A 27,300-nucleotide genomic window follows, 5' to 3' on the forward strand; every position below is an offset into this window, starting at 1 on the left:
TCTAACCAAGACTGTGGTTCCTAATGCACTTCTACACATCAGTTGGCAGGAATCTGAATGCCTTTGCTTACAACAGCAGCCAAAAGTTTGTTCCTAGTTATTACAAACATATTTTTAGAATATAAGTTATTTCGGATTCTATTCCAACAGCTAAAGCTTCAAGAACTGTAGTGGAAATAGAAATCTTTATCAAACCTGGCAAAAAAACCCAAACAAACAAAAAACAAAACCCAAAGAGAATTCTTTGCTCAAATATTGTTTGCAAGGAGTAAAAATCCACCATAGAGGTTCCCATGCTTTGGCTAAACACCCATTGTAGCCAGACTGCAAAAGTTTGATAAACAGAACAAAAATATTACATATTTACTACTTTCTCTCTCCAGCAGGACTGAAAGCTCAGGCATAGCCTTGATGCAATTTTGTTACAATTTTTAGGCTAAAACTACCTCCTGCCTGGACTGCCTGTAACACAAAGAAAAGTTACTCCATCTGAAGCCACCCCTATAGAAATAGTCCTAGACCGGTATTTAGACTAAATCACTTTTTAGGAATTATTTTAACTAGTCAAAATGAGTTCAGATAGCTCTGGTGTCTCCCCCTCCCCCCCCCCCCCATGTAACAGTATAATCTATCACATACTATTTAGTGAGGAAGAAAATAAAATTTGAAGACAGACTTTTTTAACAACTAGCACTGCCTGACTGCCAGGGCCCCTCTGAACAGGGTCCTGAGCAGTCTGAGCCTGCTGAGCCCTGACCTGGGTGGAGCTGGGACCAGATTACTTCCAGAGGTCTCTTCCATTCTAAATTACTCTGACTCCAGTCTAATAACCAAAGAGATACCTTGTCCAGATATCATTTAGATCTTATTTGGAATTAGATATATATGTGTGTGTGTATGTAAAGAAATGCTTGAAATCAAGCCAGTTTTTCTGCTGAAGCCAGCTGTTTAGTGTTTCTGATAGAAACTCCCAGGAAATGTGGTTGTACTATAACCTATAGATAACATACATTAATCAGGCACTTTAAAGATTCCACACTAGCCAAATATTTACAGCTACTCTACTCCCATGGCCTTACTACTTCTATGACTTTGTTGGTAGTATTGTTCTTGTCATACATCCTCTGCTCTCTGTTTATGCAGCTGAATTGATGCAGTTATTCATCATCACACCTGGTCTCCTGCACCAAGCTAGTAGTCATTATTTGCTCTCCCTTACTACTGTGCCTGCTTTCTCCTTTAATTATTAACAGATATTACATCTCTAAATGCCACTTAGAGAACTGGTTTGGTTAAGTAATACACTTCCTAGCACCTAGGGTATTTTCCTTACTGGAAGCTTTCAAGGAGGTTCCAGCTAGCTGAACTCTTTTACCCCCAAGCACCTTACTCTTCCTTGCTGACATGGCTGTGTAACTAGCAAGGCTCTCACCACAGCCTCCCTAAGCTCCCATGTTGAACATGGAATGCAGTGTTACACATCTTACTCCACTTAAGTGGGGAGCCTTCTTCAGGTCAAAACAGCATCCCTGCGATTCAGGCACATTCGTGTTAGTCTTGAAACAACAAAACCAACCCTACCAATCAACAAACTCACCCCTACCCCTCCCTCACTTCCCTGTACTTCAGCAGGACAGCACAACTAAGAAAACTCCAAGAGCACCCTCAAAACTCTCATCTCATCAATACTCAGCACCGGACTTCAGCCCTCCAAAGTAAAGCAACAGTTCAAAGACATAACAAATGACTACCAATGCAAATGCAGCTGCTCTGTTTTAGGTATCACAAGTCAAGCTACCTAGACAGAATAATATATTCACCTGCACACCATCACTACCTGTTTCTTTTCCGTTTTGAGCTATTTTATGGGATTCAAGTCATATATATTGGATCCATCCTGTCTTGCCCACAGTTCCCCCCTTCCAAATACTTATCATACAGGCAGCTAAAGCCCCCAAACTTTTTTCTCCTATGTGAGCTGTGAAATGCTCTTTCCACATCTCTAGCCCTTTACATAAAATGACTTCTGCATCAGCCTCACTGTATAATCTAAATCCATCGACAAGCAACCTACCCCCCTGCCACCCCACAGGAGGTGAAGTTTAACCCAGGCTTCAATGGCCCCTTGGTTACTTCTTTACTATGCCTCCCGTGAACAGAAAAAAATAAAAGCTTGATGACCTTTTACAGATAGATTTCTGTGCCACATGCAAGGCAGTGATGAAGTAAATTCTGTAGGTTTTTTTAGCTCATTCAAGAGACAAAAGAGGAAGGAGTAGCAAACCAGCCAACACCAAAGATGGAATTTGTGATGTAACAGTTGCTCAAAGAACATGACTACTACATTTGCTTTTCAGTTCAGATCAGGCATGTGCTCTTGAGGCAGAACTTCCCATGGTCTCCACCTGCTGTGCTTTGATTTGCATTACCAAGAGCTACGGGAACAAAGTGCATTCCCTCCAGAGGAAGTCACACCCGACAATGTGCTCCTACCACTAACCCATGGCCAGTCCAGGAGGACAGACCAGAAGCAGACCCCAGTAAAACCTCTACAACATGTATGGTGTGGAAGTTGTATCCTCAGTCCCCAGGCTGTACCACCTGCTATTGTAGGGGCAGCCTAAGCAGCCTGCTGTCAATATAGTTTGTGAGATGCACATCCATTTTCCAAATTGTCTTTCATTCATTTATATTTACATATGTCCACAGAGGACAACTATCTACAGTCGATACATAGGTCTTAGATCCAAAAACTATGAGTAAAAGCACGTTATACATGAGTATGTACAACATCCATCAACAGCTTTGTCACACAGCGTTTTTCATATCCTCTAAGAGCACGCTATACAGCTCAAATCGATTTTGATTCTACCTTTTGCAGAAACGCCATGTGACTGAACAGCAACTTACAATTTCAGCAAGTTACTTGTCACAGACTTAACTAGTTCACTAAAATCATAAAGACTGTGTATTTTTGTCTCTATTACAAATGTGCATGTATATAAATATATATATGGAGCACTGTGTGCAGTTCTGGGCCACCCGGTTTAAGAAGCAAAGGGAACTGCTGGAGCAAGTCTAGCACAGAGTTACCAAGATGACGGAACATCTCTCTCATGAGGAAAGGCTGAGAGACCTGGCTTTGTTCAGCCTGGAGAAGACTGAGGGGGGATCTTATCAAATGCTTATAAATATCTGAAGGGCAGGTGTCAAGAGGATGGGACCAGGCTCTTTCCAGTGGTGCCCAAGGACAGGACAAGGGGCAATGGGCACAAGTTGGAACACAGGAAGTTCCAGCTAAACATGAGAAAAAGCTTTCATGTGCGGGTGCCAGAGCAGGGGCACAGGCTGCCCAGAGAGGCTGTGGGGTCCCTTTTGTGGAGACATTCACACCCTGCCTGGACACATTCCTGTGCCCCCTGCTCTGGGGGTGCCTGCTCAAGCAGGGGGTTGGATGAGATGATCTCCAGAGGTCCCTTCCAACCCCCACTGTTCTGTGATTCTGTGATCTGAGACCAGTGAAAAATCACTGGATTGAAAATGGGAGAGATTACAGTGGTGATGGACCACGTGTTTATGTGTTATGAAGTTATGAACACCGTAATCCCACCCTCACTTCACATGTAGTTCATTGTTACCTGAAGTGACTGCATTTGTAGTGTACAAGCTGCTGTACAGTCTATTCTTACTATGTTCCTACAGGTGTGTGAACCTAGAAGCAGATCTCTGCAATTGCTCTGATAAACATCTTCATATTTCTTGACTCTTGTGTATCATTGGAGCTGTAAGCACTGGTGAACTTCAGATAAGCCCAATTTCTGAGGGGTTATTTACTGTATTTACAAGTACCCACATTTTTAAAAATGCATGATCAATTTGTTAGCCATGAGAATTCTATTTAAATTTAACTGAAGAACTACTGATTTGGTTTTTTATATATATACACAAATCTATACATATTAAGTGCATGTACTTACATATATGCACAACATATATACACACACTATGTATATTTGTTTAGATGTGAAAAACTTTATGGCTGTTTTTATGATTAAAAACCCTTTCTGCATATCTGGCCTCAGATTTCTACGGCTTGTTTTGTTTTCTTCTATCAACTAGGGAAAATATATAGCTTCTATTAACATCAAATGGATCTAAGGGTGTGCAGACATGATACTTGTTCCAAGCTAAGCACCTAAAAATGGAAACAGATGACATCAGTAAAGATCTGAAGATACTGACTTTTGGTTAAAATATTTGTAAAGACATTCATGGTTCAAAGATTCTATTTATCTTGCCAAAACTGTAATGGAGGCAGCCTTTTAACAGACTGCATTAAGGGAAATGCTCCATTTTATAACGATGATTCACTACCGATTATTTCCAATATGGAGGTGTTCTTTGCAGAACGTCAGTCTGCTATATCTAACCTTAATACACTGGAATGACCTTTTAGTCATTTCATTTACATGACGGGTATTGGCAATTCCATTTTTGATCCTCAAGGCTTTTCCAGGGCAATGGCTGTGCTGCCCACTCGTATTACTTTCTCGTTTCTATTTGCCATCATTAGAGAGCATTTGGAGAACATGCACTGCACTTGCATTGCAAAATTTTTGCTTATATGTTTTTTAATTACTGAAAGTATTTTTTAAAACATCTGGTCACCCTTAAGAAAAAGCAAGTGGAATCACTTATCCTGCACTAATAATTATCATAACACACACTTCTGCCCACAAAGCAAGATTTCACTCCTGTTCTGCAGACATAGGATAGCCACAGTAACTAGTGAAAAATTATAATGACAACATACAAGTATTCCAAACACCATTCACATTCACTGTTGCCTCCCGATGTTGAGCTCCACCCTGACAGACCTATAAGTGTCTCTTGTAACACTAAGAGACAAATATCTAATTTCTGCTTCAGCTTGTGACTGAAGAGGCAAAAAGGAAGAAAAAAATGAACAGTCATTTTGAGATAATGTTCAGTTAAATAATTACAGCATTCTAGGAGGGTAAGACATGACACATGTAACAACACTACATTGAGTCCAAGAATCTGAATTATATAACTCATTTGACTTCATAAAAATAACAACATTATGTGGGATTGTACTCAGAATATGGAATTCTTCCCACAAAATGAAAGGCTTTCTTTGCAGTCACTCAGGTTTTATATGCCTGTATTTTGACACTTGCACCACTAGATATCAACTATTTGTGGTGCATGGAAAACTAATTTCTTTCCCATTGAAGGACATCAAATATCTACTTTAAAGAATGAGTTTACTAGTTAAGTCATCAATAATAACCATCATCATACTATATATTATTAAGGATCCTTTAAAAAAGATCTTCATTCCAAATGTCTCCTGATATTTAGCCTAATGGTGCTTTTTGTTTAAGCTAACATAATTTCTCTATTTACACCAGCTAAATTAGCAATGAGAATCAGATTCAAGTACCTGACATTTCCCTACTAATCTGAAGGTTTATATACAAGCCATTTTGTGAAAAGCTAAACTAAGGAATCCAATGCCATTTGCCCCTTCACCCACTCTATGAGAAGACAAGCCATGGCTCACACCAAACTACATATGTGCGGAGGACCTACCAGCTTCCCACACCACCTCAGTACCACAAATCTGCCAATATTTGCCTCAGAGATGTTATTTTCATATCTTTCCATCTCTAGCTCTTTGTTTTCAGGAAAAATTTTATTCTGTGAGATTTATACCCCTCTTCCCAGTGTAACTGAATTTGTACCTAGTAATATTTTAGATAGTTAACCAAAGTTGCTTTCAAACAGATAGACAGGCAGAGCAACTGTATAAATCAAGTGGAACTGGGAGAAAAATATATTACTTTCATCCACTTCTCACTAAATTGCAAGGGACCGGCATGCTTATTTAATTAACTTTAACATTCAAGAAGGGTTGAATACCATCTCTTCTAAAAACCCATCAAAACAGAAGGGTAACTGATGAAATCCAGACAGGAGCACCTAATGATGGCCCTACACACCTGTTAGAAGCCTGAATCATATGAAGAACCAGAAGAGAGACTCAAAATTCTGATTATTAAAAAAAAATCAATGTAAACAGCCGCAGTTATGCAAGTGTAAATCACACTTGTTAGTGAACAACATGTTGCAGGCCAAAGCAGATGTGTAAAAAGAATACAGTCTTACACCACATGCCCACAAGTGAGACCCCCTTGCTGACCAGAAGCTCAGGACACATGGAACAGACGCCCTACATATATCAGCTAACAAGTAAAATACCTGCTTGTCCAAACTATGATAGGCCCCACCTTTCACAGTGCATTCCTTTTGGCTGCCCATGCTGCTCTTGACCCTCTTCAGGATCCCTAAAGACTTGCAGAGTAACGGGGTACTTTTCCCCATTGACATACAGCGTGCATTCCAAGTAGGGAATTAGGGAAAAGAAAAGATGGAAACATGAATGCCACAAAATCCAATCAGCTCTCTGTGTCCATTAACTAAAAGCAAGCAGTTGTTCTGGATACTTAGATGCATCTATGGGCATTAAAGGTTAGCAACTACAATAGCCAAGCAAACTTCTGTTACAGAAGTGACAAATGATCTACCAACAAAATTACATTTTCAGTTACACAGCAACTTCTAATAACCAACTGTTCGGGACCCCTTCATTTCATACATCCCTCTAAAGCCTATTGCTAGTGCTGAAGAACCTGCTCGCCTGGTGACAAACACCAGGTAGCAAGCACGAATCCATCTACCTCTCTCCTGTCTCCATCTGCTCCCTGTACTACAGTTTGCATCACCTAAAACATCTCAGTTTCAGATGGCACAGTTTGGCAGCCAAACATATGCCATTATGTCTTACTGTTATTCTTTCATTGTACCAAAATTAGTTGCTAAAGAGCTGGTATTACTCCCAGTCTAGTTATGCCTTTTTCAGACTATAAAATGAGAAGTAGAAACTTTACAGGAGGCCAGCACGTAACAGGTTTACTTTATGTCAATAAAAGGTCTGCCAAATTTAGCCATCATTTTTAGGGATTTTGCAGGAGTTAAAGACTCTGTCAGGTCTCCAAACTCAACCTGCCAATTTGGGTAACAACAACAAAAGATCAAAACACAGAAAGCCACAAAACAATAACAAATGTACAACATAACGAATTTGGACAAAAGCCTACTAAAATTAAGGTAATTCCTCCTGGACATTCATTTGCACACAGACTCTCCCAGCTCCTTCTCTAGCACAGCTCACAGCAGCAATAAACAGCATAGAGAATAAGGGTAGATAAAACCCAGTAGCAGCATTTGACATGCTCCAGAAGAGCACAGGAAGGTGTCAGACAACCCATAAAGAGTAAGGCCAAAATTAAATGCAAAATCTAACAGCAGGCTCTTTATAAACTTCGAGTAATAAGCTACTCGATAGCTTTAATTGTTCAAACTTTGGAAACTGTGAACAAAGCAACTAAGTAAAGTGGTATTCAGGAGTCTTCTCAGTAGTTATTACTGCCCTTTAAAGTCTATAAACAGGTAAATTGTTTATACTTGGAACCAAGGGTGATAACAGATTCTGAAGGCACTAACAGGTCAGAAGTAAAACATTAGCTGTTCTGTGATAACTATGAGCACCTGTGTACCCTTTGACAATCTGCAGAAACAACAATGTAATTTTCTCTTCCTTAATTGTAAGATTAACTTCCAGATGATGAACTACCTGTGGGAGTAACTCACAGACAAGTTACCGCTGAGCAACTTGCAGAAACAAACACACCTACAACTTCATCATGTGTCAAACCCCTACATGTCTCACACAGACTTTAGAAGTTACCTGGTTTTAGGAAAGCATATGAGCACCAAGTGCAAGTACCTCACTATTTCTCAACAACTGTTTTACTCACAGCCACAGGCCCTCTTTGAGATCCTTTCTATCCCCCATCGCCCCCCTCCAGGTTTTCTCTGTGTTGTTACAACCCAGAAAACACATTTTTGTTCAGTAATTAAACATTCAAAACCAGGCTCCCTTCTTATTTGGTTTTTTGGGAGACAACCATTCACCGACTGAAGGCAACAGTTTTCAACATGCCCAGCAGTTTACTTGGTCAGGTCCTGATTTGGTAGGGAAATATTACATCACTAAAATCCATACCAATGGGTAAATTAGCTTCAATCCAATTATTACCTCTTTAGTAGGAGCAGATCCCAATCTCTCAATCTGAAAAGCAGAAACCTAGTATGTTAAGAAGAGATCAGCTTTTATAAAGGTGCTCTGAGAAAATATATTTTAAAAGTAAACTAGAAGATTGAAGAGAAAAACAAAAAACAAACCAATGAGAATGACAACAGATTATTTTTCCAAAGGTGGTTTTAAATATTGGTGTTTAAGTCCCTCCCCTTCTACTCCAGCCACATGCAGCAGTCACCAACCCTAGCTGCTGGCTCATGTGGCCAGTCACCTTTGCAATAGGATGTAACAAAATAGTTTAGCAAGTCATTCCAGAAATATACTGAATTACCCAGAAACCACTTTGTTTACTCTGGTCAATAAAACACTGTTATCTCCCTTACAATAGGCCATACTCTTTATACAAACAAAGTTAGCTTTCATGTATCAACCACCTATTTATTTAGCAAGATCAGCTATCACTGTAAATCAGTTTCCTTGCAAATGAGAAACAGCTGCTGTAAAACCTACTTAAAACTCTTTCCTGCATCCAGTATTCAGACACGTAGCAGAACAGATGACAAGAACACAAAAAAAGTCATCAGCACCACATCTAGCAATACACTAATACAGTGGGCCTGTCCTGACTTTTACAAGCATTTTTAAAGAAAATATATTTAGTGTTTACTTAATAGTTTCATATTTTAAATATTAAGTTCTAAGTGAAAAAGTATGACGACAAAAGCTTACAATTGCTATTCAAACTGGGTACTATCAGGAGGATATGGAAGACAAGCAACTAAAAGGTAACTCAACCACCCTGTAGTACAGATTCTTTATTATATGAGTAAGGAAAAAGGAACAACCATACACAACAAAAATGAATGTTGTTTATCAGCTCTGTAAAAAGCATGAAAAGAACACAATTAATCCCTGATCAAGCTTGAAGTTTTATATACTTTCTGTCCTATAACAGTCATATGGAGAGGTGAATTCAGCTTGGTAAGACCTAACACAGCCACCAAAAAGGCTCGTGCCTCTTTCATGACTCTGATGAATCAGAAAGAGGTCAGTACTATGCTTTCAGAGAGTACAACACCCTGCAAAATATCCACTTGGAAAACCCCAGCTGAACAGACAGTTCCCCCAATAGCAGCTGCAATACAACTCGGTTACAAATTCTAACAGAGATTTAGACTGGAATTAAGTGGTTTCAAAGCAGACTTATGTCAGTGTATGAGACAAGTATCTGGCTGCAGAAGAACTTCTCTTCCCAAATCTGAGTACCATGATGAGTTCTGCTGGCAGCTCTTAAGTAAGAGTTGTGCACAGGGAAGCGCAGACACACACACAGAACATTAAGCCCTGTTCATTACAGATTCTTCATACTCAAGTTATTTTATTTGTTAACCTTTTCATCTGGTATTTTGAATTTTAAACTCAGGAAGTCAGATTCACTGCAAGCAGTCTCTGCAGCACTCCAGAGAGGCTTGGCAGGATCACGACTTCAGGTGTGGACATAAGGAGAAAAAAGGCGCATGTAAGGGGAGTTACAGACTTGGACACACATGATGCATTTAGTATCATCTGCTACCAAATGCAGTAAAGTATGGTGAGCGCTGCTTTCTACCTGCCCCAGATGAGCCTATGCATGCCCAAGGACATGATGCTTCTGAATGGTTTACAAGCAGGCAAGAAGTGTCAGGTCAGGCTGTGACTAGAGTGATGTCATCTGGTTCTAAACAACTACCTGAATATACATGCACTAAAAAAGCAGCTGTTTGTTTTTTTAATGTTCACATTCAATAGTGTCTGAGCAGCAGAGAACTACAGTGCATTTTCACAGACAGTCTCTCATTAAATCACAGAAAAGCTTTCTGAAGCCCCAAGTCAAAAAGCTTAAGTATTTAAAATGAGACAGAAAAAAATCCTGATGGCCTTCAAGTTTATTTGAAAGACGGATTACAGAATATTATGTAAGGCACAAATCTCAGAACTATTCCCCATTGTATTCACAAATATTATCGAATTTTAGATCATGAATTTTCATAAAAAGTGACATTTTCAAAAAGCTTCTCTTGCTTTAATCCTCCTCCTTTCTTTTGATAGGATTAAACTGAAATGGCAGGCTGTTGAATAAGCATACTGAAATGCCAACTGTGAGGCATTTAACTCCATGTATTTACAAATTAACATTTCACAGTTGCTTCAAATTTTGACATTATAGTTCAGTACCTTCAGGCAACTCATTTCAGAAGGTGCTGGGTTTGATTTACATAATTTTACATTCATATGTTACAGTACTGGAATACCTATGAGTTTCCCTTAGTCCCTGATAAAGGAAATTTAGTTTTATGAAAGGCTGAGAAATATTGCTTTGTTTTTATAAACAGGTACCAACCAGCCTGCCTACAGCAATTTCAAAGTTACTATTAACTTTACCTATAAAAGGCCATATCCGTCAAGATAACCTCACCAAAAGAAGTAGAGATCATGACCTATATGTGTGTATGCATGTACAAATTCAGAGTGCGACACTGAAAGACAGCGTCACTGTTCCTCCCCTTCAGTTACTCCAGTGCTGACCACAATGTTCAGAAAGAACTGTAGAAAACATCAAGCAGAATTCCTAAGAAAAGTGGTGGAATGCTCCTCTTAATTCTTTAATTCTTTCTATTATTAGGTTACTTCAGAGATATTTGTGTGCTGAGACAACTGCTGCAAAAGTGAAGTCCTACAGGCTATTAGATATAGTTTTTCAGATGGAAACTTTTACTTTGCAGAATATGAAATGCAGTTTCTGTATTGCTAAAGTTAGCATTTATAGAAGAGGTTAAAAAAACACAAGCAAACAAAAACACCACCACAAAACAAAACACACCTCAAACAAAAAAAACACCTGCCAACATCAGAAACACCACCACTTGCTACCTTTAGAAATACAAACTGTGGCTACTCCTACAGTACCACCTCAGACAACATATTAGCTGAAACCAGAATTTAAAGGTGCTTTCTCAGATTCTCTAACTTGATTATTTCGAGATCAGTAATGATTCTCCTGTGCTTCTGAACAGAAAACTTGAAATGGATACATTTTGTTTTGCAGTTGAGCACCTCTCCCCATTTTATATTTATACAGTAAATAAAAAACAGAAGCCATTTACAGTTTCTACATGCTTCCTGGGTATAAGATTATCAGACAATAACAATCTATTTGCAATACTTCCTACAATTTGTAGAAAACTAGTTTATCTGTCAAAAACAATCAGTACCTAAAGAAAGGCAATATGACTACCAAGATATGTAGGGCAGTTCATATGAACCAAGTTTCTCATATCCATACAACTACACCCTCAATTCATTCCCTCTCTACGCTGCTGGAACCACAGGAAAGTGCCAGCACTCACCACACTCAGGACATCCAAGCATCCACAGAGCAGCCAAGGGTTTGCGTAGGCAGTACAAGACATACAGCTGCAAAGCTACCTCAGGTCCCTGTTACTAATACTGCAAAGGTCACTTCTATGTCCATTCTTCCGACACTTTTAAAGAGGGCAGACTATATTTTCTTTTTGTTCACAGAGCAACTGCAGTTTCTGAAAGAATAATGTAATTTTTCAGCACAACACTATATGTGAAGTGCTGGCACATGTAAAGTGAGCAGCAAGATTCTCACCAAGTGTAACAAGGCCAGGGGCTTGCTCTACACAAATGTGCTCCAAGGAAAAATAGAACAACTCTGTAAAAATCAATCTGCTTTTGCTAACTGGCAGTTCAGTGGAAATAAGCATCCACGTTTATGACACAGCCTCCATATGATAGTTACAGGCATATATCTATTTAGACTTCTCTAATTATTTAGCCATAGAACACCTGCCTAGTAATCCAATGCTGCTTATGCTAATTACTATATCCTATCCATACATAATTAAGTTTTACATAGCAATGCAGCGATTAATGCTAATTAGTAGTACATGCTGCTGGAATTAAGATATTTAAGGATGTTTACATGTGTCACATGAGAATGTGCCAAATCACCTCTCCGAAGTCTTACTGGTGTTTCGGATTGATTTGATAAACAGCTTAGAAGCTTGAGACACCTCTGTATTATAACAGACACTACAGTAATGCTCCTGATATGTTCAATAACAGCATCTTTTTCCAAAATCAATTCTGACACCTACTAATATTCCATAAATAATGGGATCAGATTAAAGTCTCACCAAAATTCATTATGAAGTATTAAACCTGTCTAATCTTTTATCACTACTACTAACATAATAAAAAGAATGAAAATGCCAGGAAGTACAGAAAGTTATGAGAATATTCCTCAGGAGTGTTGTAGAACAGTCTGAATTAGAGGATGTGTTCTCATGCCTATGTGAGGCTCTTAAATTAGATGCTTTTAAACCATAACAAATTTATCTACTTTATTTCAACTTAGTCTATCATTCCTCCTCTATAGTTTCTGAAGTTGTGATTCATTCTAACAACTTCATCTCAAATAATTATTGCACACACGGGCAACAAAAGAAGGATTTCATACTAGAAATATATTAATTATTGCAATCAGCTGCCTTGTGGTTGACATTGCATTAGAGCTAGAAATCATAATTAATAATACAAGTAAACTTTTTGTTTGGAAAACAGCACAATGTCTTCTCTTTATAGCTTCCTATTTAACAATTCACATAATTATTTCTCAGAAAAATAGCTACATTCCGATGTTAAGTGGCAATACTCTTGCCACTAGATCTCCAACAAGATCTCCTAGTATTTTGCAACTTAACTTGCATATTCAATCTGATTTCCTAAGACACTTCCATGATTTCACTACATCAGTTGAATATAGTTAAGAAGCAGAAAGTAGTTCTGCAAGTTGTTCATTTTCAGTTTCCATATTCTACTATATCAAGATTTTTCAAGAACAGGATCGTAAAATTAGGCCACCTATCAAGTGTCCTAAAGTTCAAGGGTGTTGAGCACAGCGAATTTTTCATACTGACAGCAGAGCTAGAGATGCAGCAACTCAGATCAAGGAGTTTCTGCTCTCTGGCAGGCAGTGTTTGGACGATGCTTAATGTAGGATGGCAATATAGATGTATAGGAAACCCTTCTGTACATTGCAGGCCAGATTTCCAAAAGCTTAGGAAATTTTAAAAACCAGCCATTTCATTTTAGATGCTGAAACAGAAGATGAGCTCGAGAGTCTCACCCTGAGTACTTTTCTGTAGTTTTAAAAAGCAGCTGTTCCACTCTCCATCCGTTTCATCTTACTGCCATCTGCTGTCACAAACACACCAGTGCCACACTGCAGAGTATTTTTTTCCCTCTTCTATTGCTAGAGTGTAAAAGAGTATATTCTATTATTGCTACTCAAAATTATCTGAAAATAAACACGTTAATTTGTCCAGAGAAGTGTAATGCTAAATCAGTTTACTTCCACCTTCATTGCTAGAGCACCAGCCCTGCAGATCCATGCATGGGTTCATACCCCAACAAAAGGGTCATTAATATGAGTAAGTATTAGCAGGATCGGGTCAAGATCCTGAAATTATTTGCAGTTTCTGATTGATTTTGTTTGTTTTGAACCCTGGCAGTATTGCTTGTTTCTTGAAAATTTTGAAGTATTTGTTATTAGGAAAGGGTTAAGACTATGAACTAGCCAGACTAAGGCTGAATTGCTCCTACCTTATCCTTATGTGATCATGCAAAGAGGCTTAAACCTTTAGATTAAAAGGAACTAGAAAAAGTTAAACAAAATTAAAAACTGCTGCATAAAACAGATTATTTTCAGACCTTTTTGTTTAAATTACTCAAATATACCTCCTGCCTGGTGCTTCAATGAAGTCTAGCAACCTCCAGAGTTAAGCGAAGTCGAATTCCTCTGAGGACCACCTGAACGCTTTATGCCATCACCTCTGTTGGTGCCCTGCTCCAGCAGTTTAAACTAACTGAAGCTGCTGCCATCCCACCCTTCTTTCTCCTTTCCACTGGCTCTAGAGCTATCATGTAGCAAGCCAACTCAGGGAGCCAATGTGGTTAACTCACAGCCACATAACCACCACTGACTGTGTTAGGAGCAGGTAGAGAAGAGGCCAAGACACAGACAACTCTGGAGAATGTAGTCCTGAGCTGCCATCAGTTTCTATAATGTCTGGCTCCCAAACCACACTCTGGGAAAGTTCTTCTCTGAAGTTCGTCAGGCTGCACTTCAGCTGCAGGCTCTCCACTTGTCATTCCCCTGCTGCACACAAAGCTAATTGCCACCTAGTGTTACAGGTTCCTAAGACAGCATAGGTGAACATCTACCCTTCAAGTTTCAGTTGACTAAGAATACAGCAGCTAAAACAACAAAAAGAGGCTTTCTGTCTGTTGCTCAGTCATACACCCTTTTTGGCAAAATATAATACACAGTAAACCGAAAACAAGTACCATAGCATTTGTCACAAGGAGTTTTAAAAACAATGCAAAGTGGAATTTAATTGCAGAAACTGAATGAGATGCTGAAATTCCAGATTCTTTCAGCTCCAGTGGAAAAACAATGCTGGTCTCCAAATACAACTCCAGTCATATAACAAAGACACAGGGCTTTAGTTGCACTCAGACAGCAGAAGGTAAAATAGTCATATAACAAAGACACAGGGCTTTAGTTGCACTCAGACAGCAGAAGGTAAAATGCTGGACATGTATTTATTTTAACAATTGGTTTCATGCAAAGAAATCACTAGAACAAAAATCTTCTTAAAGCTTCTACTTTTTTTTTTTCCAATAACTGTTACTTATTGCTCAGCATAAGCCCAACTCAATTTGATGACTTTCATAATATCACTCTAATGTGAAATTGAAAGGCTCTTTCATACATTGCACCTCTTGTTTGAAGAAAATAAAAAACTCATCCTCACTCACATACAAAAACAGAAGGGCAATTTGTAGGGTGTATGCTGCTAAATTGATGTTATCAAGTATGATAACCAGTAAAAGCTTAACTTACAATACCACCAATACTACTACTTTCTATATTTGCAGACACTTGTAAAAGTATTTTTATTTAGCAGACAGGGTATGATTCATATGCTGTAATACAAAGGTAGAGATTTATGGCAATCGTCTACATTTCCACAAAATGCAGGGGAAAAAGGAGGAAGGCAGTCCCATGAGCTACCCTCTGTTCATCTGTGTCTTCAGCTCTCGCATTAGAAGGGAATACACTACTGGCCAGTGAAAGGTGAATCTTATTGTTTTCCAAACATTGCCCCACCCAAATATGACTATAAAAATGTGTATTTTACACTACTTGTTCTAATGCAGATGGACAGTTGACAATATATTCAAACCGGGTAAATTTTCAAGCACAGTTACGGTAGCTGAGCACGATGCTGTCTCTACATGTCAACTTGACAGTGAAATACTTTGGATTAATAAGTAAATAACTGGTTTGTTAAGTTTTAGTGTTTTTTCCCTGCTACATCACCCACTTGATTGTTCAAAGCCACACTCTTTCTAGACAATGTATTAAGAGCATAAGGCAGACTGCAACATGCAAAGATTATAGCCTTTTTTACCGTCTTAATAGAACTTCTTGATTTTTCTTCCCAAACATTACTGCTCAGCTCCATTGTGCAATGAACATTTGTTTCTCTTTCATAGGATCCAAACATAAGTAACCTGAAATAGAAAAGCCTATGGTAAGGACTGTAATAGTATTACATATATCCCAGATACCATATAAAACTCCCCATTCTTCATTTATACACTCTCTTGTTACCGATGTGTACACACAGAGAAGTCCACACAGAAGAGATTCCACAGGCACAGCCTTAGACCAAAGGAAAGACACTGCCGCCCTCTAGTGGGAGAACTACATAAATATCAAATGTAACAAAATTTTTAGCTAGCGGTTTTTTGTTTGGGGTTGGGTTGTTGGTTTTATTTTTTTGGTTGGTTGGTTTCGGGTTTTGTGGGTTTTTTGCTATTGTGTTTCCTTTTTTTTTTTTAAATACTGTTCAATCAGCAGAATAGTATTTTTCCATAAAAGAATAACTTGGTTTTTTTTTTAAAAAAAAGTAACAATAGCCACATGAGTCTTCCATTCAGTCCTAAACTTCTCAATATACTGCAGCTCTTCTTGGTTGAAGAAGAGTGTTACTGTAGATTAAAGTCAGTTTACTACTGCTTATGTTTCTGTTTCACTGAGCTGGGATCCTCGCATATCTGTAATTTTTTCTAACATTCATAACTAACAGAAGAGTGGTGGTTCATGCATGATACTGTATTCCAGAAGGCTATAAAGCTTTTCAGGTAGATATCAGTACTACAAAAGAGAAAAGAAAACAATAACCTTTAGGCTATAAAACAGCAATAAGGTGTACACAGCTTATCTCACAGTAGCTGGAAGCAGATATTTTGGAATAAAAGTTTAAAAAAATCTTGCTCTTTCAAAAGAGCTATTACATTTTAATTCCACCCCCCCAACTTTCCATATACATTTGACAAGGAGAGTTTTAAGCTTTCATCCAAAGTATCACCTTTGTGATTGTGATGCATTACACACCTCTTTAGATGATATAGACAAAAGCTGCCAGAAAACCACCTCGATTTTCTCCGTTTATGTTGTTAAATAATGTTTCTAGTTAAATATTTATGATCAAAAAGTGCCTAGCCTTCCAGACGTAGAGATCCATAGTAAATGTACTTTGAAAATTAAGTAAAGCTATTGAAAACAACTTTCACCAACAGTTAGAATTAGTAAGATTAAGCCAATCCCTAGGGAACACACCTCTTTGGCTACAAAGCACTCTAGCTTGCACTGCAGCAAAGAGAGGTAAATCAATATTTCTTCTCTATGTCTCTCTAGGAAGAATTTGCTTAACTGGTTTTTAGCTGAGTAGATGAATGCATGGGGGAGATGATAGGGGAAGATCACATTTGGGTTGGTACCCAGCACAGCTGCTTTACAAAGTGTCAATTGTTTTCGGTTCAGAGTTAGTGGCTATATCCTGTAACCCCATCTTCAGATGGAAAGCTTGCATGCTTTAGTGAAACACTGCAAACAGCAGCTGTCAACCTCATTTCCAACTTGACCTTCAGCACTCATTTGTCTAGACACTATTGATTTGATTACTGTAAGCAGAAATCCAGCCTCAGAACCAACTGATTAGGTAGTTTGTCTGGGCAAGAATAAGTTTGTTCAAGGTTAGTTGAACTCATGAACTCAGGCCTTCTTTGCTTATTTTTAAGCCATCCCTAGCAACCCTCTGTGGCTTTTCTATTCTGCTTTTAGTAGTTGCTTGAGTAACATGGGTTTTCCTCAGTGTCTCACTGATATCAGATATTAAAGCTTTTGCACAGCTGATCACTGGTTGCATATGTTTCATCTTCTGGTCACCTAGACACACTCTTGCGGAATTTTCTAGGGCTACTTATTGTCCTTCTAAAACATCGGCATATTTGCTGTCTTGTACTAGTGGCAACTAAGATAGAAGAACGAGGACAGGAGGTAGCTCAAAACAGGAATAAAACACAATTTTCAGTCAGAACAGTAACATAAATTACAAGGAAAACAATAAGTCATAATGTGATTTCACCTTATGTTAGGTTACCAACACCCAGCTTGAAGAAACATATCACAAGACAGCAAAATTACACATTAAAATTTTAAAGAGCTCTTCATGGTGGAGTTTGGAATTCAATTTCCAAGTTCAGAAGGACAAAAGGGAAATTTTAACGGCTACTACACTACGGAAATTTTTGTTTGAATTAGCGTGCAAACAGAGGTACTGTATTCTGTAACACAGCTGCAGATGAAGACTGACATTGTGTCACAACACACCCAAACCAACTGGATATTAAGGAGATTGAAAGTTTGTAAATCAGTATTAAAGCATGCTTGAAAGACATCCTGAAACAAAGTTTAACCCCAGGTATAGTTAATCGATAAAAGAATGTGATTAAATTACCACCTGAGTAATTAAAATATGCATCCAGAAAGTGAATTTCTATTCCTTCCCCAACTGTAAATTGGATGGTTCCCTGCAGCAAGTGAGCATGAGGTAGAAGAGTGATTCAACTGAGTAGCTATGGATATGAAAACAGGTTTTTTTGTAGCTGTCCTGCTTTCCAGTCTGAGAGCTACAAGGACTCCAAGATATGAAATGTTTGTCCTCTGACAGACCAACAGAAGAACATGGAGGCTGTGGTCACCTCAACTCTTGAGCCAAACCAAGAGTTCATCAAGTCTTTATAGTCTTCTGGAAAAGAGGATGAATAACAAGGCTATCAAGTTCCCTGCTTTTTGCAGGATGATGCTAAAGTGCTGATCTGCAAATCTAACAAGAATCTGGCATGTGCAGGCAAAGTATGCAGCAATCTTTTGTAACATGTTATTTATTACCAGGTACATAAAAACAAGCTGAATTTATTTCCTTTACAATTCTTTCCTAATTTTTTTATTTCAACCGTGGCCTGTCCACGTGCAAGTATTTTAGCAGCTGAAATAAGCAGAATATTTCCCAAATTTTAAGAATGTCAAAAGCAGATTCAATATTCACATACTTAAAGGTGCCACTGCCACACACTGAAGTCCACTTGAAGGCAAAAGGAAAAGAACCCATAAAACTCCAAATGTGACAAATCAGTCTCAAGTATACTCTGCGTTATTTTACCAAATAACTATCTTAGGAAAATTTCCTTGTCCACAAAGGTTATCTATTGAAACAAATGCTAATTTAGAAAGCCCACTTGATGGCACAGTTTTGGAAGAATATTTTCACCTAATTTAATCAGAGTTTATAGGCTTTAAGACTTCCATCACAGTGTATCTTTAAAAAAAAATTAATAGTAAGATTTAACAGCATATTGCTTTGTTTTTCCCTTTACCTTAAAAATTTAATGTAATGACAAGTAGCAGCATTTTTGCAGTAACTGAGTTCTGTGAAGGCACTGCACTTGTACAAGAAAATTTATATTTTCAACAGGTCAGACAAAAATTTGCAAAACGTTCCTTATTATTTACACCTCAGTTCCCATCCTTTCTTTAATTTTTTTAAGTGTTTCTTCCAATAGCATGACAGCAAGGAAATTAATATGGTCAATCCTGAGATGAGAAAAGTGTAAAGAGTGCAGGTTATTTTGGTCACATGAAAAATATAATGAAATTAAACTAGACATTTATAACATACAAACAGGTTACTAAATGTTTTCTTAGTGTATTTTCACCACCATATTTCAGACTTAAGCAGGAGAAGTAGCAGGACTCTTACTAGACTAGATGGATTACAATGTTAGCGGTGAGGAACCCTACTCCAAATTCTGTATAGAAGTCAAAGAATAGGTACTGAACTGGGAGAGAATATTAAAACCTTCTGAGGCAGTGAGCAAAACTGAAAAACACAAAAACACTAAAGTGATCTTTCATTTCTGGAACACGAATGATTGCCAAGGAGAATTTTCAGGTCCCAATGGCAGACATGAGAGAAAAAGCTCTGTATTTCAGCATGCAGTGCTGCACCCTTGAGAATGCAAAGAACTGTTGAGAATGGTCCCAGGCAACCTTCACACCAGCTCACATACAGCGGTGACGAAAAACGGAAGTTTTGTCATTGTTACTTTCATATATGTTGTGTATTTCTTCTTTTACTACCAAGATCTTCAATGTGTCTTTCAGCTTCTACCCCATCAATAGCTTCAGGTGCAAAATAAGCAAGAATATTTACACACGGGGACTCTATGGATAGCAGTTGTAGCTGTTTAGTTCAAAGAAGGATGGGACACCTGGAAGACCTGAGGAATTGCTATGGGACCAAAAGTCAGGCATGTAGATCAAGAGGGATCTGTTCAAACATCATTTTCAAGTGCATGTCAAGAAACTCCAAGCAGCATAAACAGTCGGATTAAGTCAGACCTGAAGCTTAAAAGACCTGACAAGCCAGCAACTGCATCCCTTCCCAGCCATCTGATAAGCATCTGTGACAGCTGAAAATACTGAGAAGTCAGATGATGACGTCAAACTGAGCAATCAGGCTTCTAAAAGGTAATGGAAAGAAACACAACAATGTCGGAGATGTTACGCAGTGTTTTAGATTCCGGAAAGACAGAGTATTAAAAAAATTACTCTCCAAATTAAAAAAACCCCACACTAACTGCACATAACTTAAGGTAGTTATTTCGGGCCCTCTGTTAATAAAAATGAGCACGCTACTGAACTGAAATTGGAGACTGCCTATAGAGGGAGATCATGACTTCCCTTACTCAGTACAGTAAAGAAGAAATGCTCCTAGCAGCCAAGGAGTGCCCAGAGTCATTTAGTATTCCTGGATCATTCACAGAAAACATAAGAAATCTAGGGAGACAGGTAAGCAGCAATTTTATTACAAAAAATAATCACTGCTGTGGCCCACACAATCCTTAAAAGCAGAATAATATTTTCTGGAAATCCATAGCACTGTTAAACCACATAGCAGCAAATACAGTTCAAACAGGTCTAGAAGGCTACAGAAAAAAAAGTGTAAAAAGGAGCTCATATGGTAAGCAAGCCATAAAAAAAACAGTTAAGAAAAAAAGTCTTGCTGCAAACCAGAGTTTAGTTCATAAAGAGCAGAATGGCACATGATCAGATCAAAGCCTAAGCACTACTAGGATAAGATCTAACATAAACCAAAAATTAAGAGGTCTGACAAAAAAAATCCCCCAAAAACCAAGAGGCCACACACCTTTTCTCCATCTTTAAAGAGAACTATTTTCTCTCCAATGAATGAAGCAAGATTTTATTTCTTTCAATTATTTTGTTCAAGACAAAGACAATAAATAATGCGTTATAAAAGTTATTTGGATTAATCTAAGTAAGACTGAGTGAAACAATTATTTCCCTTTGCATACAACATAATACAATAGGATAATTACAACATTTATGCTGTCCTGGAAAGAGATTCATAACTTGGTGTGCCAAACAAACAAAAAAACCCCAACAACAACAAAAAAACCAAACCAGGAGGCACAGATTAGCTTGTAACTAGGGAAAAGGAAATGAAAGGCACACACAACGTACAAGTGCCTCAGAAACTTACTGCAACTTCCGTTTGTTAATTTTTACTTTAAAAAATATATTTCTTGATTAGAACTCAACCACAACACCAAAGGCACTACTTCTTGAATCAGAACAGGCCTACAACTATGATGACTACAAAATTAAGAAACATGTACTTGCTCAGTCAACAGTGAGCAAAAGACCACAAAACATACCTTGTACATTCAATTAACGTGACTTTCAGTCGACCTTCTGTCAACAGAAAATCCTGTATGCAGAGGTCTCGATCCTCATATTCATCAGGTGGCAATACTTGAAATGGGAAAAATGGCTTGAACCTGAAAAATATAGAAGAGACTTATGTTAATTCAAATGACATAAACGACACTAGCACACAGAAATAAAAAAGGTAACAGGTTTACAATGAATCTTTAACACTCCTAAAGAGAAACGTTACCGTTCCTACCTATCCATTGGTCCAAAGGAACAAGCAGAAGTTAAAGCTTTCTGAATGCAGAACACTGGAGAACATATAAACAAAAATTGCTTCACAGGAACAGGTTATTTGTGTTACATTTATAGTGCAGATAACTGAGAAAATGGGAAGCTGATCCAACGATAGAGTATGTTTATGATTGTAAATGTGATTTAACGCAAGAGTCCTTTTGCAAGAAATATCTTACCAGGTCTTCATTTTAAGTTCATCTGCATAAAACATACAGCACTGAAAGGCAAAAGTATACTAAGAACCTGAAGCTTAAATTTTTATGACACTGCTGTACTTCGAGGACTGGCACATCCTAATAAACAGTACAATTTAGTTACACAGATTGATACTTCTCTCAATTTGTGAAAAACATTCAATTGCTCTTTTCAGCCAGTCTTCTTGTATTAAAATAAAGATACAGGTATTCTAAATATTTGCCCCTGAGCTTTATTTCCCTCATCACAGGACATAAATCACAGGAAAAGCAGTTCATGTTCAAGATACTAAGTGTTTTACCTACATTATCTCATCACATAATTCTCTCCCTCTGATTAGAATATGCCGAGTTACAAATACCTATTTCATTTTTAAGTGATAGCGCTTCAGTTTTGGACACAGCCACGATCCGAGGGAAGGAAGGAGGGGGAAAGGCTGCACAGCTGCAGCCCCATCACGTGGCAGACACACATGCAACTCTAGCAGCAAGGGCCACAACCCTGCAAACAGAAAGATATCATGGAATCTGCACAAGCATTTGTAAAAAATATTTGAAAAAGCACTTGCAGGGTGTTCCTTCTTTCTGTCTTTTATTTATTGCTCCCATTTCCTAGGACTGTCCCCTGCCTTGGTTTCCATCCCCTCTCACTGACATGGCCTCCCAGTGATTATTTCTGTTGAGAACACTTAAAATTGCAGGACACGAGCACCACTGCCTGCAGGATGTATCTGCCATTTCATGAGAAAGAAGTCTTTCATAAGTACTGTTTGCTCAACCATTGGAGGCATCTGCTTGTCACATTCAGAGATCACAATATGTTCAGGAAACAGTCACATGGATCTGAACTGAAGAGTTTCAGAAATTCAAATAAATAATTAAGCACCCTTTAACTGTCGGCACACTCTTCAGGAGGGAGCCCGGCACTCTGATTCGAGACACTGCGTTTCTATACGAGCATCAGCCTTGTACAGAGCCATGAGAAAGACATTTCTTTTGTTCTCCCTGTGAATAAATACAACTCAACACTCCAGCTATTCTCCTGAAATCCAATTCAACTTCTAACTTTAATTTTGTTCCAAGTTTCTCCCTCATTAACTCCTTCAGGAAGAAAACTCTTTGAAATTGGTCAAGTCAAAATAATAAATTTTTAAAAACTGAATAAAAGTCTATGTATGAAAAATATTAAGCAATTAAATCACACTGGCCACGGTTTAGGCTTATGAGTATACCATAAGCTACCAACCCAAAATATTCCTTGTGTGTATACTATCTGGTTTGATATTTTACTCATCATCTTTATAGTTCTTGAATTAACAACGGAATAGTAAGCATCACAAAAGTGGGGGGAAAACCACCAACACAATCCCACTATTTTAACTCTACGAATTTCTAAGATTTATTGCCACTTCAGGGCTCAGCCACCACCCCACTCAGGCCCACTCTGAGCCATCACAGCACAGGCCACCCCACACATTTCTCACTTTAAGCACAAGCCAGAATACCCTGTTCCTTTTAGAAATTATTTTTACCCCTTCAAAATACAGATATAGCTCAGATTTTGTCAGGCAAAAAAAAGGAAGATTTAGGCAACACACTAGAAAATAATGCTGTGTTTTGAGTGAATAAATACTTGTAGTTTTGGTTCATTTCTTCCCCCCAGCACAAATAAACAACTTTTCAACTAGTACCAGCAACTGCCTATATACCTTCTCCCAAAATCTATTTTAAAAAGTTGTTTTCTATGGGAACCTCAAACTAATGACCACCACCAGGAGCCTCAGTGAGCTACTGAAACAAGATTTCTGGGAGGGAGTAGGAGACAAAGAAAGAAGATCAACTCTCCAGATTTCTGCAAATGCCAGGCTTAGAAGTGTTGGCATTGATAAAGTCCTTCCCTTACCTATACACCATAAAATAGCCTGCAGGCTACTTAACAAACACACAAACCTGGAAAAAATCTATTTTCAATACCAAAAGTAAGCAAGAACAAACCAAAAAAAGCAAAATAACAGACTAAAACGTTCCAGTAAGGCTGCAGACATATCTGCCTACACATTCAAATGAAAAATGTAATCTCAAGTAACTTCAGAACGAAGTGTTACGTACAGCACACACTGCAATATTTTGCTGCACAGCGAAATGGTGAAATAATCCTCAGAACAAGCCATTTTTTGGGGGGTAGATTAAGTCATAATGTTTACTATAATTTAATTTCTATTTTCAAAATAGACTTTTTTTAATTAATACAACAATGAATTAAAGAGGAAAAAAGACTAAAATACCAATACAGTTATATACAATAAAATGTCAAACACTTAGCAGTATATGCTGGACTTTGTGCAGAACTAGTTAAATTTTCTACAAATATGGGATTAAAAAGCAGTCTCAACAACATTTTTAATTTACAACATGCACTTATGTTCACATTCTTACCCCTGAAACTATTTGCAAAATCCTTAGCAAAACCCCCTAACATATTACCTATTTCCATTGGCATGAGCAACGTACGAATAGCTAAATATCCCACATTAAATGCATTTTTAATGTTTAAGTGCTGCTCTGAAGCCTTCCAATTCTATAACATAGCACTTGTCTACTTAAGGTAATTTACTGAGAGTTTGTACACTTTCAAGATTAAACATTGGACAAATTACTATTTCAAGTAGATTTCAATTATATATTATTTAAATGAACTGTTGACAGACTATGTGAGCACAAGATAACCCAAATTTGTTTGGAAAGACTTTCCTACTGGGAACGGGTGAATGAATACAAACCCAGACAGCAGCAGTCAGTAACACAGCAAGACTCCGTTCCCTCGTGCTGTAAAACCACAGAGAGGCCACCTGCAATCCACCCATGTAGCTGTGTCAGGCATCATGGGCTCTCTCGCCTTTTTCCCCATGGTAGGGAAAGTGTATGAGCTACCTACCTTTTAAAAAAAAACACCTTCACCAGTAACGAAGGGCACTCTGAGGAGTGCCATCACGCTGCTCCTGTTTGGTTTAGCAGGAGCACAGCAGAACAACAATGGGTGTTCTCCCCTCTGCAGAGAAGCTGGATTCCCCACATCCATACTGTATCTCTAACCTTCCTGCCTGAGAACAGTCACAGCACTACCCAAAATGAATTGTAAAGTTTGTTTCATAAAACGTTTACAATAGGGACAACAAAACACACTTTTAATATGAAAGCAAAGCTGCATTTCATTGTGTTAAAGTACCAACAGTAGGCTTTTAGCTAACAGTGCCAGTAACACAATTCAGCAAAGAAGGCAAGAGCTACGAACTCTATTCCCAAGCTTTGCAGACTATGGTACCTTTGGTGATTCAGTTATCTTCCTGTCCCAGGCTTTCCTATATAAAGGAGAGATAAGTCTCCTATCATGCTGGGTTTGTTATTATAATACAGAACTTATTTTATTAAATACCTTGTGTAAATAATCTTGCTGTGATTTCGGTAATAGTTTTAAGCATGTATTTTGGTAGCCTCTAATATTTAGTCCACCTTTGAAGAGCAAAAGTCCACCAATAAATACCTAATTTAAATTAATCCCATTGATTAAGACAGAAAAAAGATCATGTAGCCTACCAGGAAGCCTCTGTTCAAAAAGTCTATAAAGCAACCTCAACAGCAAAATAACTGCTTCAGTTAATCTCAGCTGGTCTCTGTCCTCATCACAGCAGCCATCCCAGGGTCTGGGAGCTCTGGTAGGTTGCTCTTGTGAATTCAAGGCTCACTTCCCAAACACTGAACAAGGAAAAAAAAGTGATAGCTATTTGGCTGTCTAGATCTTTAAAAAGTTACCCAGTATTTGCAGCTCTCTTTCTTAACTTTAACCTGTAGCCAAAAAAGTTCATTACATAACTTGGTGGACCTCCATCAGTGGAGCACAAGCATGTAACAAATGGTCTGCAGTCGGTCAATTCACTGCCGCAGGCTGAGAAAAAGGTTTTAATCCTTGACAACAGTGCAGAGAAATCTAGGAGTTGCTCCTGACAGTACAACAGCTGAGAAAACATTATTGAAAGGTACTTACAAGAAATGCAGTACCTTTCTAAACACTGCTGAGCTGTTACCAGGGTCTCCAAGGCAGCTTTTCATTGCAACTATATTAGAACCCTTTCAGTTGGGGTCTAATGCTGCCATATCCTTATTCAGCAAGGTCAAAAGGCAAAATTCGTGCCCATGTCACAAATCCCTGATCTACAATGCAGGATTACACCAACTCAATTCATATATCCAAAAGCCTCCTTTTTGATTCCGAACCTGTGCAATGATACTAAACAACTATCAGAAATAAGGTAGATTTTGTGGGGGAGAGATTTTACTGTCTTTAAACCATATTTGTTAAATCTATCTTCTCCTCCAGAGGAACAAAATAGGCACATTGTAGCTATGCTAGAAAAAACAAACCAACCACCCACCTTAGGCCCCTGCCCCAAAACCCTGCTTGGATATGGAATGCTGTTACATTTAGAAGTGCCTTATATCAGATGCTTATAGTGCCTCTTTAATTTGTTTTTAAATTATCAGTCTCCCTCCACAAATTTATCACCTTATTTGTCCAGAAGACTAAAATCCACATAGCACACTATTAAGAAAACATTAGTTTTCTTAATTAATCATTAGTTAAAAACCAGCAGTTTAACTTAATAATACGAACATGAAGAGGAATGTCCATTAATCAAACTTTATGTGAATTTTCAGCAAGTGAGAAAATATTTAGAAGCAGCTGCCGAGTAGCAAAAGCGTTTCTTAACAAATATCGCAAGACACAAACAGCAAAAAAAAAGTAATTTCACATGAAGAATTAGGTCAGACGATTATACCAAAAGATGATTAAGATAAAGTTAATTAATACACAGGATTAAAGTATCATAATACTGAGCTCTACCATATATGAAGCACAGCAAAAATGCTTCCAGATACTGCATGCAGTCAGTATGTCTCCTTCATAAGAAAAACTACACTTCATTCATGTCATGTTTCACAGAGTCACCTCAGTGGCTCATTTGGTCTCATCTCATCACCACCTCACTCAAGGTCTGGATCAAAATTGCATCTAAAAAAATCAAGTTTGTTCCCCTCATTTTGCGTGTTTTCAGCCTCTGAATAATGCTATTCTTGCTTCCAATTGCCAGTTCTGGAGGGGGAGGAATTTACCTACCTGGAACAATACTAATTAAGTGGTTTACTTTCAGAAATGCCTGACCTACATCCACATTAACTTGTATTCGCTATTCTGTGATGATTGTTTTGTGGTACTTAAGTCAGCTTTTAACAGAGAAAAGGACAGGAGTCTCTTATACCTTGGTTTAGTTTAGTCAACCTATTACCTAAATCAACTGCTCCCACCAGTACTTACTTAAATACAATAATTTTAATTGCATGAAGAAATCTAT

The 27,300-nt window shown here is 38.1% G+C and overlaps 1 protein-coding gene across 1 annotated transcript in view; it reads right to left on the minus strand.

Annotated features, from left to right (window-relative positions):
• Positions 1 to 27,300, minus strand: part of PDZD8 (PDZ domain containing 8) — a 64,784-nt gene that overhangs the window by 23,032 nt on the left and 14,452 nt on the right. The window contains exons 2-3 of the mRNA XM_075108275.1: positions 21,407 to 21,529; positions 15,733 to 15,835 (exon numbers count right to left, since the gene is read on the minus strand). Of these exons, the coding sequence (XP_074964376.1) occupies positions 15,733 to 15,835; positions 21,407 to 21,529 (226 nt within the window). The remainder of the gene's footprint in view (positions 1 to 15,732; positions 15,836 to 21,406; positions 21,530 to 27,300) is intronic.

This window comes from Phalacrocorax aristotelis, chromosome 12 (assembly GCF_949628215.1).
Source record: "Phalacrocorax aristotelis chromosome 12, bGulAri2.1, whole genome shotgun sequence".
Classification (NCBI taxonomy): Eukaryota; Metazoa; Chordata; class Aves; order Suliformes; family Phalacrocoracidae; genus Phalacrocorax; species Phalacrocorax aristotelis.